This window comes from Rana temporaria, chromosome 11 (genome assembly GCF_905171775.1).
Source record: "Rana temporaria chromosome 11, aRanTem1.1, whole genome shotgun sequence".
In the NCBI taxonomy this organism is placed as follows: domain Eukaryota; kingdom Metazoa; phylum Chordata; class Amphibia; order Anura; family Ranidae; genus Rana; species Rana temporaria.
The window spans coordinates 107,164,787-107,179,786 of NC_053499.1; the positions used below are offsets into that span (position 1 = coordinate 107,164,787).

At 44.7% G+C, this 15,000-nt stretch overlaps 1 protein-coding gene across 1 annotated transcript in view; it reads left to right on the forward strand.

Moving 5' to 3' along the window:
- The window catches only part of SPTBN2 (spectrin beta, non-erythrocytic 2), a 904,339-nt gene that overhangs the window by 756,136 nt on the left and 133,203 nt on the right, over positions 1–15,000 (forward strand). The window contains 1 exon segment of the mRNA XM_040328797.1: positions 1,103–1,299. Within this exon segment, the coding sequence (XP_040184731.1) occupies positions 1,103–1,299 (197 nt within the window).

The window sequence follows — 15,000 nt, forward strand, 5'->3', positions numbered from 1 at the left end:
TAACATTGGCTGCGCCTCATAGAAGCAGGGGTAAGTATACGCCGGGAAAACGCTTACGTAAACGACGTAAAGTGACTGCGTCGGGCCCGCATACGTTCGTGAATTGGCGTATCTCGCTTATTTACATATCGTCGCCGTAAATCAGCGAGAACGCCCCCAGCGGCCATTTTAAATTTGCAGTTAAGATCCGACGGTGTAACACAGTTACACCTGTCGGATCTTAGGCATATCTATGCGTAACTGATTCTATCAATCAGTCGCATAGATACGACCGTCCTAACTCTGAGATACAACGGTGTATCAGGAGATACACCGTCGTATCTCTTTGAGAATCTGGCCCCCCATCTGGATTCTACAGCAGCCTGTGCTATAGTCGCACACAAACTAGAACCTCTGGCCCTGCATTCAATCTTCTGCATTCAGGGCTGGTCAGAATCTGGTTTCAGGGTATGTATCTGGCCATGGCTGTTGACACACAAGGTGTGCATGGGGCTAGTTTCGCCCTCCGCAAGAATCGCCAAATCTCAATATACTCTTCCATGCTATGGTCACAGAAAGCAAAATACCAAAAAGAATTTAGGTGTTGCTTCACTGCTGCTGTATAAACAACCCTACAAAATGGATTGAAAAAAAATATATATAAATGTACAGCGCTGAAGAATTATGCACATTTCAATAAACTGCTGAAATGGTTCCCAACTTACTCAAATGCTATACAGATATAATACCTTACACCAGTATAAATCAGTGTAAAAAAAAATGTAATAATCCAAATGTTTTTAAAATGTTCATTCAATCACCAGTTCATGAATGAGCCTTTATGGTAAAAAAAAAAGGTTAATTTTAAGACTGCATTTGTTTGTTATGAAATTACTGTATTTATTGGCGTTTAACGCTCCCTTTTTACCCTGAAAATAGAGGGTAAACTGTGCCTGCTATACGCAGGGGGCGGTGTAAAGTTTTTTTCCTTAAAGTTAGGGTGTGTGTTATACGCATGTGCGTGTTATACGCCGATAAATACGGTAGCTGACCAATTCAGCTACAAGCATTGAATGCATTTATTTATTTTGAAAGTAAATATTTACACCTCTGTTTTGTTTAGTGCTTGAAGTGCTTATGTTTGGAAGAGATGCCAATGTGGCTGAATCTTGGCTTTCCAGCCAGGAACCTATTGTCAGGTCATCTGAACTTGGTGGCAATGTAGATGAAGTGGAAAACCTAATTAAGAGGCATGAAGCCTTCCAAAAAGCGGTATCTACTTGGGACGAGAGGTTTTTGCTTCTAGAAAAACTAACTACGGTGAGTAACTGAGGGAACGATTTCTTAAAGTGGAGTTCCGGCCACAATTTCACTTTTTAAATATAAATACCCCTGTAATACACAAGCTTAATGTATTCTAGTAAAGTTAGTCTGTAAACGATGGTCCGTTTTGTTGGGTTGTTACAGCTTTTAGATACTTTATAAAATAGAAATTGACTGGGGCCATCTTAAGTGTGGGTATCATGAAGCCAGACTGTATGACTTCCTGGATTTCAGCCTTCCAGATCTCGCACATGCTCAGTGCTGCACAAGCAGTGTAATAGGTTTCAATAGCAACGGGAGTGTCAGAGGAAGTTGCCGCCCCTTATCTATGCAAACCTCTCCTCCCCTCCTCCTTCCAGGAACCAGTAAATATACTAAATAATTTGTTCCTGTGCAGATATATCTACATAACAAGATATATATATATATATATATATATATATATATATATATATATATATATATATATATATATATATATATATATATATAATCTTGTTATATATGTGGTGTGTGTATACATATACTAGACATTTGCACGGTCAATAAATTCATTTTATTTAGTTCCGTTTCGCATTAGCCGTAATTTCGTATTTTGTGCCCGAAACTCAATTCGGATTCATACGAAATACGAATTTTCGTTAGATTCGTTCACTTTTCATAACAATTACCAACATTCGCTATGATGAATTTAAAAATCTGGACGCTTAAAAGAGGACTATTAGTATCTGCTGTGCTCATTATGAGGGGTTCTCACCATCCTTGTACTGTGCTGACTTCCTGGGGCTGTAGGGATGGTGGAAACCCCTCATAATGAGCACAGCAGGAGTACAGACCCGGGAGCACAGCACAGGGATGGTGGGAACCCCTCATAATGAGCACAGCAGAAGTACAGCCCCAGGAACTCAGCACAGCACAGGGATGGTGGGAACCCCTCATGAGCACAGCGATGGTGGGAACCCCTCATAATGAGCACAGGGATGGTGGGAACCCCTCATAATGAGCACAGCACAGGGATGGTGGGAACCCCTCAAAATAAGCACAGCAGAAGTACAAACCCAGAAACTCAGCACAGGGATGGTGGGAACCCCTCATAATGAGCACAGCAGAAGTACAGCCCCAGAAACTCTGCACAGGGATGGTGGGAACCCCTCATAATGAGCACAGCAGAAGTACAGCCCTAAGGAACTCTGCCAGCATCTCTTTGAATCAGGGGTGGGGGAAAAGGTACTGCATGTGCTAGTGAGCACTTTGGGAGGGAGGACATGTGCTGGGGGGGTGGGGGCAGATTTTCATAAAATGCCCCCTAGCACATACCCTCTCCCCCCACTCAAATCACTGCAGGAATTCATTTATATCAGCTCCCCCACGCAAGTGTCATCTATAGTGTGTGCGTAATAATGTCTGTGTACTGTACACAGACCTTTAGATGAGCGGCACAGCAGCATCTCACCTCCTCCCTGGCTCCTCCTCCTGTCAGATCGGAGGAGGCGTGGTAGGGGCGGGGTCATCGGTATACTCTGTGTGCATTGCCAGTGAGAGAGGCAGCTGGCGGGAAACTATGTCAGCTGCCATGAAGAGCTTGGGCTGAGATTGCGTGGGACACAAGCTGCGGAGGGTGTGTGCCCACATTAGGCCGCCCCTCCCAGGCAAGTGACAGCTACATGCACCACCCCTCTGAAGCAGGACATAATTAGAGCGGTGGGCAGGGCTGTTAACCATCTCTCCGCCCACCCGCTCGTTTGCTCGCTCGAGATTTCTTTCAGTCCCGCGATACTTCTGAGGCATAGCCGCGCTGGGGATGACGCGGCGAGGCCTCTGCCGCCGCCGCGGCGGGAGAAATAAACCTAACTGGATAGCACAGTGAGTTTTTAAAATAAAAAATAAAAAACATGACAAATATATTTAAGGGGGCAGTATTAAATTGTATTAAACAAACTTGAAAAATAGGGTGGAGCTCCGCTTTAAAGATCTACATTATCTGCTTCAGTAGGAAAACTAACCCTTTGTAGATGATCCATCACTAGACAAGAATTCTACTTGTCGGTTCTGTGCCAAGGGCCTTCAGAGGAGGGGGAAATAAAACAGAAAAATAAGGTAATGGGGATTGAAGCAGAAATGTGGATAGGGCCTTCAAGGGAGGGGAAATATAAGGTAAAGGAAACCGATGTCAAACTTATTTTAAGGCAACAAATTACAGTATTTGCATGTCCAGTGAAAGAATTGGTGTAACTGTGGGATAAGCAAATATTGTCTAAATACAAGACGTGCATATTCGTTCTTGAATTTTTACGTACAGGTGCAGAAATCCAAAGTGAAAAGTGGAAAAGGTTCCTGTTATAAAGACCAGTTGTTGCTGCTTTCTCCTTGTGCAGAATGACTGGTCTGTAGTGGGTGGACCTCCCTTAGTCCCTTCCTTAGCTCTGCACTTTCTACAGTCTGTGGAGCACAGAATTGATAAGACTGCTACTTTTACAAGGGTTTGCAAAGGCTTTTGGTGTACAAAATGTAGAATTGCATCCTTTTTGGCCAAAGTCCACCCCCTTCCATGCCACATTTGGCATGTCATTTTTTTTGGGGGGGGGGGGGTGCAGGTACCTAGTTTTGACAGGTACCCGGCTCCCAATTCCGCTAGGGCCGCCTAGGTGACTCGAGCAGAAGTTCTCCTCTCCCCCTCCAATCTTCTGAGACACTTCCCAGAAGATTGCCCGGCTATTAAGCAGGCAAAGAGTGACACGTGCATGCGCAGTGCATACCAGGCTGTAAAGCTGCAAGCTGTCACAGCCGGGTGTCCACACTTGTAATGCCAAGGAGAGAACCAAGGATTCGGGGTGGCCACATCGCTGGATCGTGGGACAGGTGAGTGTGTTAAGTCAGCAGCTACGCTTTTTGTAGCTGCTGACTTTAAATAAACACAAAAACGACTGGAACTCCGCTTTAAAGAGTTTTGTTGCTGTATTCTTACCTACGTTTTTTAATGATGCTTTTACAATTTTATTTTGCTGTTCCATATCCTTAATAGTCGTTGGTATTATTTAACCATCTCAATATTGCCGTACATGTGTATGTATGCATGTGTGTGTATATACAGTGGATATAAAAAGTCTACACACCCCTGTTAAAATGTCAGGTTTCTGTGATGTAAAAAATGTGATCAAGATAAATAATTTCAGAACTTTTTCCACCTTTTTAATGTGACCTATAAACTGTACAACTCCACAACTGTACAAACTGAAATCTTTTAGTGGGGGGGGGGGGAGAATAAAACAATGTGGTTGCATAAGTGCACCCCCTCTTTTAACTGGGGATGTAGCTGTGTTCAGAATTAAGCAATCACATTCAAACGCATGTTAAATAGGAGTCAGTACACACCTGCCATCATTTAACTGCTCGTCTTGTCATTTCCCCATGTCAATCCACCCCCCCCCTTCAGTTAGAACACACCCAGGGAACATGATTTACCCCTTCCTCGCCCCCTAGTGTTAACCCCTTTACTGCCAGTGGCATTTTTATAGTAATCAATGCATTTTTATAGCACTGATCGCTATAAAAATTCCAATGGTCCCAAAAATGTGTCAAAAGTGTCCGCCATAATGTCGCAGTACTGATAAAAATTGCTGATTGCCACCATTACTAGTAAAAAAAAAATAATAAGAAAAATGCCATAAAACTATCCCCTATTTTGTAAACGCTATAACTTTTGTGCAAACCAATCCATAAACGCTTATTGCGATTTTTTTTTTTTTTGCGTAAAATATGTAGACGAATACGTATCGGCCTAAACTGAGGAAAAAACATTTTTTTTATATATATATATTTTTGGGGGATATTTATTATAGCAAAAAGTAAAAAAAAAGGTTTTTTTTTCAAAATTGTCGCTCTATTTTTGTTTATAGCGCAAAAACTAAACGCAGAGGTGATCAAATACCACCAAAAGAAGCTCTATTTGTGGGAAAAAAAGGATGCCAATTTTGTTTGGGAGCCACGTCGCACAACCGCGTAATTGTCAGTTAAAGCGACGCAGTGCCGAGTCGCAAAAAGTGGCCTGGTCTTTGACCAGCAATATGGTCCGGGGGTTAAGTGGTTAAAAAACTCTGATTAACCCCCAAAAAAGTTCAGCTGTCCTAGTAGGTCTTTCCTGGCATTTTTTTATTTTCATCCTACAGCAAACGCATTCATCCTACAGCAAGGCATTAGATATACCATGGAACACAGTGAAGACAGTCATCAAGTGGAGAAAATATGTCACAACCAGTGTTAATTTTGGCAGCAAATTTCGATTCGATTTTAGTCTTGGCACTAAAATGGCGTTTTACTTTTAGTCCCATTTTAGACATCCTATTTTATAGTCTACTAAAATCTCCAGTACATTTGTCTAATATAATCATTTTAGTCAACTAAAATTGAATGTGCACAGTACACAGCCCCCACCCTCTGCACAATACAAAGCCCCCCACAGTACACAGCCCCCCATGCACTCCCAGTCTCCTGGGACAGCACTGCCAGCATACTCTAAATTTAAGAATAAATCACTGTCAGCCCTTTCTCATACACAGCTCTTCCTGTCACTCTCATTGTAAATCAAAGTTCAGTTTTTGCATGAACCCAGTCACATGACTGCTCTCCTTTGACGATTCATGGATGGTCATGTGACCGCTCTCCTCCAATCTAAATCGGAGGAGGAGGAGAACAGCCAACGAGAACAAAGCTATTGAAGTTTGAAGCTTCAGCTTATGATGTGTCGCACAGGAGGAGCAGCAGTATAGGAGAAGGGGCTGGCAATAATTTTTTCCTAATGATAGACTTTGCTGGCAGTGCTGTTCAAGGGCCAGAAGGGGTGGCCGGCTTGACCACCTCCCAATGTGTGGCACCCGGGGCAGACCAACCAATTTCCGGTGGTAAAAAACAAATATTGGTGTATAACACGCACGCATCATGTTATACACTGATAAATACAGTAAATTCATGAGGGTAAATGTCCTTCCTTTAGATTAACGTCCCGTTTTTCAGTTCTTAACGAAAACGGATTTTATTTTCGTCGGTTGACAAAAATGTGCTGTACTTTTTTAGTTTCGTTTTCGTCACTTTTTTTTACATCACAGAAACTTGACATTTTAACAGGGGTGTGTAGACTTTTTATATCAACTGTGTATGTATGTATATATATGTATATGTGTGTATGTATGTATATATATGTATGTGTGTGTGTGTATGTGTGTGTATATATATATATATATATATATAAAAATATGCCCTGTATTGAGGTCGTTATGCCAGGACCATGGTTGCAGCTACATACAACCATGATCCTGGTATGGTGTTTTTTTTTTGTTTTTTTTTAAGCTGGCGATTTTCTCTTTTTAGTAAGCGATCCAAGTTTCTATAAAGTCCAGCTGGCACTATTCTGGACTCTCCAGCTCCACCGAGAAACCCCGGACCAGTCTAATCGCATTCACTGAGGAGAATAAAAGCAATGCAAGTTCCTTACCTCCACCCCTCCCTAGCCCCCAACCCCGACCCCCCCCCCCCCCCCCCCCCCCCCCCCCCCCCCCGTTCTCTGACATCAGAAACCGTAAGATGCAAGGATTTTGTTGCTTTCGATGCTAGTTTGTTTGTGTACAAGTTACTAGCTTGTACAGCATCTGATCAAACCAATCTCTGTTTAATCAGATGCTTTGGAGGCCCAAGGAGAGATCTGGAGTCTAAAGGACGCAGGTAAATTGGAGAAGCAATAATTTAACAATGCTGACTGCTCTATACTCGTGCACACATCTTTTATTAGCTCTGTGCCAATGTTGCAACATTACTGGAGCCTAGATAATTTTTTGTAGAGGTGACCATCTTAAATACTTATGAAGCCAAATGCCAAACCTAAAATGGTGCTTCACCCAGACTTAGGCTATCATAAAATGGAATCCACCTTTTCAGGATATGTTTTATCTCCCCCGGAACCTCCACTTTTTGTCCCTAGTGATGCATTTTCATCATTGAACATAAAGGGCAGACCCACTTCATGGGGAACAAAATGCTTTTGCTCCTGTACTTCTCTCTTGTAAAGAGTTTAACATTGCCACTCTGCTTGATGGAAATGGTGCTTCTGTTTGTGAGGATCAATCCATTCACCGGATAGCACTAAAAGTAGCAATCTCTACCACAATAGTGCACAGAATACATTGCAGGGGCAATAGTAGTTTTTTGTTTTGTAGTTTGCCATGAGAGATATAAAGATATTTACACTATATTACCTAAAGTATTGGGACATCTGCCTTTACATGTACAATAACTTTAATGGCGTCTTAGTCCGTAAGGTTCGATATTGAGTTGGCCCACCCTTTGCAGCTATAACAGCTTCACCTCTTCTGGGAAGGCTGTCCACAAGGTTCAGGAGTGTGTCTATGGCAATGTTTGACCATTCCTTCAGAAGCGCATTTGTGTGGTCAGGCACTGATTTGGATGAGAAGGCCTGGATCGCAGTCTCTGCTCTAATTCATCTGAACAGTGTTCTATCGGGTTAAGGTCAGGACTCTGTGCAGGCCAGTCAAGTTCCTCCACCCTAAACTTGCTCATCCATGTCTTTATGAAATTGTGCTCTGGTGCTCAGTCATGTTAAAAAAGGAAGGGGCCATCCCCAAACTGTTCCCACAAAGTTGAGAACATTAAATACAAAATGTCTTGGTATGCCGAAGCCTTAAGCATTTCCTTCTCTAGAACTAGGGGGCCAAGCCCAACACTTGAAAAACAACCCCACCCCATAATTCCCCTCTACTAAATGATTTGGACCAGTGCAACAAGCAAGGTCCATGAATATATGAACAAGTTTGGGATGGAGGAACTTGACTGGTCTGCACAGAGTCCTGACCTTAACCCAATTTGAACACTTAAGATGAATTAGAGTGGAGACCGCAAGCCAGGCCTTCTCGTCCACATCATTGCCTGACCTCACAAATGCGCATCTGGAAGAATGATCAAACATTCCCATAGACACACCTAAACGTTGTGGACAGCCTTCCTAGAAGAGTATATTCTAGGAACCCTACGAACAAGGACTGGATTGGCAGTAAAGTTAATGTAAAGGCAGGTGTCCCTATACTTTTGACAACACTGTGTGTGTGTGTATACACACACACACCAGTGTTAATTTTGTCCACTAAATACAACCTAAACTATAACCATTGAGATGACTAAAATAAGACAAACTAAAATGGCATTTTAATCAAAAGACTAAAACTAAATAGAAATTTGAGGTCAAAATTAACACTGGTCTGTAGTGCATGTTCATACCTCAATACCCTAAATAATATTAGATCTTTCACTCCAGCAGTATATAATGAGTTTGGAAATTGTAGAGTGTAACTGTCACCACCGTTTACGACCTTCCATCCCATCCAAGACAGCTTATTGACACTCCAACCAACAGGCAGACCCGATCCATTCCTCAAGAATTCCCTCAATAACGAGACTGACAAGCTCTGTTACTGCGTCAAAATATGAACTAACTTTTAATGGCTTCTTAGCTTGTTTATATGCAGTACAACAGGTCACAGAATTTACAGGAACAATCAAACTGCCCCCCCCCCTTATCACACCATGGGGGGCTTCAATCACATTCTTTTACATAATGATATTCAGAGTTAATTATCCCCCAGACGCTGCGTCTCTGACAAGTACATTCCACACATAAACAGTATACATAATGAGAGGGTCTAGGAGCCAGCCTGACTCTTAGTTTCAATCCACAGAAGCAGTTTTAGTTAGCATCTCAACAGCCTCACACAATGGAAGGCCTTTCAAGAGCCAGCCTTATTTAACATGTTATCAGTCTTCACAGAGAGATGAGTCATAGAATATTCTTTGCAGGCATTAAGGAATATACTGTAGATCACTGTCCACGCCAAAACAATCCAACATGTGTCCCCCATCCTCACAAAGTCTCTGGGTGTCACGGGTCATCCTGTTACATCTCTCCCCTTTCGGTGGGAGACTGACACAGGAGGAGACCCCGAACGGGTTGACTCCGAAGTCAGTCAGTAGATCCCGTCCTCCAATGCTGGTATCCATACCGTACCCCAAATAAATTGCTCCAAACAGAGCATTACTCACCCCGCCAACCTCTGTCTCTCTGAGAACCTGCCTGCTGCTGGGGAGAGGCCTGGACTGGCCCTTCTCCCTGGAGTCCTTTCAGCCGCTGGAGAGAAGACAGGGTGACTGGGCTCAGTCCATCATGTGGTTGGGGATCTGGGCCAACTGGCCCCCATCCCTGGGGTATACCAGTGGAGACTGAAGTCCCATCCACTGGTAGGTGAAAATCCCCCGATGCTTGCAAAGCCAAGCCGACATCCTCCTGTCTCGGTGACGCACCATTTTCCGGGGTTGTGTCTGCGGAGACCACAGTCCCATCCACTGCTCTGTTGCCAGCTCTTCTGATGGGTCGCTTTGAGTGGAGACCACAGTCCCATCCACTCCCACAGGAACTCCCTCTCCTGCTAGTTGAGAGCAGAGACTTGTGGCACTCTGCTCCATTGCCAGCCCTTCTGCTGGGTCGCTTTGGGGGGAGACCACAGTCCCATCCCCCGATGTCAGCTCAAGCTGCAGTTGTGTGCAGCAGCCAGTAGCATCCTGCACTGCCGCCAGAGATTCAGCTGGGGGTAAACGCTTTACCACCACAGCTTGTTGCTGGGGAGAGGGGCCAATTGCCCCGGCTCCCTGGAACTCCACTTCCATGGTGACTGGCATCTGTACCTTTCCCCTCTCTTCAGTTGGTGCTGCTGTGACTTCTGCTGCTGCAGCACCGCTTTGCTGTAGCCAAGTGGCATCCACAGCCACTATAACCCGGTCTATGATCTCCGGTGGAGGATTAGGTCCATACTGTGCCAGTCCACGTCTTACAGCCCGGTCAAAAAACTCTTCATCGGGTGTCCTGTCCGTTATGCTGGGCCTTTCAGCTCTATCTATTTGGACAAGCTCTGTAATAATGGCCCTTCTCTTACGATTGCAGGCTGATCTGCCCCGGCTCTCCAGTAAGTCCTTGAGGGAAGAGAGCTTCAGCCGTTCATACAGCGTCTCCATCGTCCTGTGTCCTTGTAGCCGTCCTTTAACCACTTAAGCCCCGGACCAATAAGCTGCTAAATGCCCAAAGGCGTTTTTACAATTCGGCACTGCGTCGCTTTAACAGACAATTGCGCGCTCGTGCGACGTGGCTCCCAAACAAAATTGGCGTCCTTTTTTTCCCCACATATAGAGCTTTCTTTTGGTGGTATTTGATCACCTCTGCGGTTTTTATTTATAAACAAAAATAGAGCGACAATTTTGAAAAAAATTCAATATTTTTTACTTTTTGCTGTAATAAATATCCCCCAAAAACATATATAAAATAGTTTTTTTTTCCTCCGTTTAGGCCGATACGTATTCTTCTACCTATTTTTGGTAAAAAAAAAATCGCAATAAGCGTTTATCGATTGGTTTGCGCAAAATTTATAGCGTTTACAAAATAGGGGATATTTTTATTGCATTTTTATTTTTTATTTTTTTACTACTAATGGCGGCGATCAGCGATTTTTTTCGTGACTGCGACATTATGGCGGACACGTCGGACAATTTTTACACATTTTTGGGACCATTGTCATTTTCACAGCAAAAAATGCATTTAAATTGCATTCTTTATTGTGAAAATGACAGTTGCAGTTTGGAGTTAACCACAGGGGGCGCTGAACGTGTTAGGCTTCACCTAGTGTGTGTTTACAACAGTAGGGGGGTGTGGCTGTAGGTCTGATGTCATCGATTGTCTCCCCTATAAAGGGGATGACACGATCGATGCGCCGCCACAGTGAAGCACAGGGAAGCCGTGTTTACATACGGCTCTCCCAGTTCTTCAGCTCCGGGGAGCGATCGCGACGGAGCGGCTATAAACGAATAGCCGCGTCGTTGTCCCGGATCGCTCCCCGAGGGAATCCGCCCGCCGCACGCAGCGGGGGGGGTCCCGATCGGACCCCTGACCCGCGGAAAGGCAAGGACGTATATATACGCCCATCTGCCTGTCCATGCCATTTTGCGGACGTAAATAGTCGTGCGGCGGGCGTTAAGTGGTTAAGCGATGGAATTATTCCGCTGCTAGCCACCACTTTACATAGAGAAATGCTTAAATAATGCGTTACAGTTTAACTAAACGCATTAGATTTTAGATGACTAAAATTAGTTTTAGTCGACTAAAATATACTGGTGATTTAGCCGACTAAATACGGCAAAAGATTTGTTGCTCTGCATAAAGATAACCTGGGCTATAAGATGATTGCCAAGACCCTGAAACTGAGCTGCAGAACAGTGACCAAGACCATATAGCGGTTTAACAGGACAGGTTCCACTCGGAACAGGCCTCACCATGGTCGACCAAAGAAGTTGCGTGCACGTGCTCAGCGTCCTATCCATAGGTTGTCTTTGGGAAATAGACATATGAGTGCCACCAGCATTGCTGCAGAGGTTGAATGGGTGGCAGGTCAGCCTGTCAGTGCTCAGACCATACGCCACACACTGCATCAAATTGGTCTGTATGGCTGTCATCCCAGAAGGAAGCCTCTTCTAAAGATGATGCACAAGAAAGCCCACAGTTTGCTGAAGACAAGCAGACTAAGCACATGGATTATGTGTCCCTATCCTGTGGTCTGATGAGACCAAAATAAACTTATTTGGTTCAGATGGCGTCAAGCGTGTGTGGCTGGAACCAGGTGAGGAGTACAAAGACAAGTATGTCTTGCCTACAGTCAAGCATGGTGGTGGGAGGGTCAAGTTCTGCAGCAGCATAAGTGCTCCTGGCACTGGGGAGCTACAGTTCATTGAGGGAACCATGAATGCCAACATGTACTGTGACATACTGAAGCAGAGCATGATCCCCTCCCTTTGGAGACTGGGACGCAGGGCAGTATTCCCATATGATAACAACCCCAAACACACTTCCAAGACAACCACTGCTTTTCTAAAGAAGCTGAGGGTAAAGGTGATGGACTGGCCAAGCATATTTCTAGGCCTAAACCCTATTGAGCATCTGTGGGGGCATCCTCAAACAAGGTGGAGGAGCGCAAGGTCTCTTAACATCCACTAGCTCTGTGGTGTTGTCATGGAGGAGTGGAAGAGGACTCCAGTGGCAATCTATGAATCTCTGATGAACTCCATGCCCAAGAGGGTTAAGGCAGTGCTGGAAAATAATGGTGGTGGCCATACAAAATATTGACACTTTGGGCCCAATTTGGACATTTTCACTTAGGGGTGTACTCATTTTTGTTGCCAGCCGTTTAGACATTAACCACTTGTCCACCTGGCCTATTTTGGCACTTCTCTCTTCTTCATGTAAAAATCACAATTTGTTTGCTAGAAAATTAATCGGAACCTGTGACGGTATCGGTATGATATCCCCGTCAACGTTCCCTTCTTCCCATAACGAAAATCACCCCAATATTCCACGAGGAGGGATATCCCTGGAATCGCCCAGAAAGCCACACATGAGACCAGCTTACTGCTTGAACAACACAGACTTTAATGTTATCACACACACAGCTTATATGTCATTTCCAAAACTGTTACAATGACAAATCTCCGCCCCCCTCACACTGGGGCTTCCATACAGATGACTAGGTAGACACGACGGGGCCGATGCTGAAACACATTTTCTTTAGACAATGACATCAATGACGCTGAGCACTAGCTGTACTGAATACATAAACCAGACCGCTCGACCCCGCATATAGAGAGATAATTACCACAATGAAGCAATCAGAATAATTAACACAAGCCACTTAAACCCAGCTCTCCTTCACACAACACAATAGATCAATTAACCTTTAGAAATAGTGAGGGGACATTAGCACATCAATAACCTGGCTAGCAGGGAGCAGTAAACTGAGACATATAGGCAAATGTATCACAGAACCCCCAAACATTATATATATATATTTTTTAGCAGAACCCTAGGGAATAAAATGGCGGTCATTGCAACTTTTTTTCTCGCAAAAAAACGGTTTCATGAATTAAAAAATTAAAAAACAGTAAAAATAGCCCAATTTGTTTGTATAATGTGAAAGATGATGTTACGCCGAGTAAATGGATACCCAACATGTCACGCTTTAAAATTGCGCACACTCATGGAATGGCGCCAAACCTCGGTACTTAAAAATCTCCATAGGTGACGCTTTAAATATTTTTACAGGTTACTATTTTCGAGTTACAGAGGAGGTCTAGTGCTAGAATTGTTGCACACGCTCTAACGCACGCGACGATGCCTCACATGTGGGGTTTGAATGGCGTTTACATATGTGGGCGGGACTTGCATGCATGTTCGCTTCTGTGCGCGAGATAACGGGGAAAGGGGCGTTATGAAAAAAAATATATTTTTATTTTACTTAATTTTTTTTATTTTTACACTTTTTAAAAATAAAAATTGAACACTTTTATTCCTATTACAAGGAATGTAAACATCCCTTGTAATAGGAATCAGTGTGACAGGTCCCCTTTATGGAGAGATGTGGGGTCAATAAGACCTTACATCTCTCCTCCAGGCTTACAAGCATGAAATCAGTGAAAAAAAATCACCGATCACGTGCCGACAGCCGCGATTGCGGCTTTGTTAACTTCCGGGTACCGGGCGCAGGCCCGTCGGAACAGGAGAGGCAATGCAAGCAATTGCTTGGGGCCCCGAGCTGGAAGGGGGCCCCCAACCACGTACATTGTCCCAGAATAAAAAGAACACTGGGAACATTCAGGAAATCATGGGACTGGGCCACCATAGCTTTGGCTCTGGCTCCACCTCCACCTGACTATACACCAAATCACTGGTTGCTATAGCCGCCTAGCGTCTGGCAACCAGTGACGTCACTGCCCTGCTTGAAGGTGGAGGAGGATTTCACTTCCTCCTCCTCTGCGCTAGTGCTTAGGGGTTTGAATCTGCTCGAGACCCGATCAAATAGTGGCAGCCCTGTAGCACCAATCCTCCTCTCCCTTACTGTCTGCTTTCACAGCTTTGACCAATAAGGGAAGGGGGCACTTCAACTCCATGCACATATTTCTCCCCGCCTCCTCCCTCCCCCTTGTGCAGAGCCCGGGATTGTCTGTCCACACTTGGTGAAGGGAGAGAAGTTTCAGCAGCATGGAGAACACAGACAGAGGCAGCAGTGACAGCCCAGAGCTGCAGACATCGGAGCTGTGCAGGAATTTTTCCTCCTCATCTTACTGTGAGTCCCCCCCCCTCCTCCCCCTCTGGGGCTGCTGTGTGTATAATGACTTTCTGCATCTGTTCACAGTCACACACTATTCACCTTCTGAGGGGGGGGGGGGGGGTCTGCAGTCTTCCTGGCCAGTGCTCTTTTTTTCTATTAGAGGGGGTGAGCAGGGTGCTCACATCACCCCCCCCTGCAGTTCTCCAAGCTAGGGGTCTTTTTTAACTGGTGGGGGAGGGAGGGGAGATCCTGGATGGGGGTCCCCTAATATCACCCCCTGCAATCCTCATAACTGGAGGGGGAAGAGAGGGGGATTCCTTTATTAGGGACCCTTCTTATCGCCCCCCCCCCCACACACACACACACAGTCCTCCTAGCTGGGGGTCTTGTTTATCTAGAGGCAGTGTGTCCATAAGGGCACCACCCCCCTCTCTCCAGCCACCCCCTCTATCAGACAGCGGGCGGGGGGGGCACAGTAGGAGCATTTGATGGAACAGTG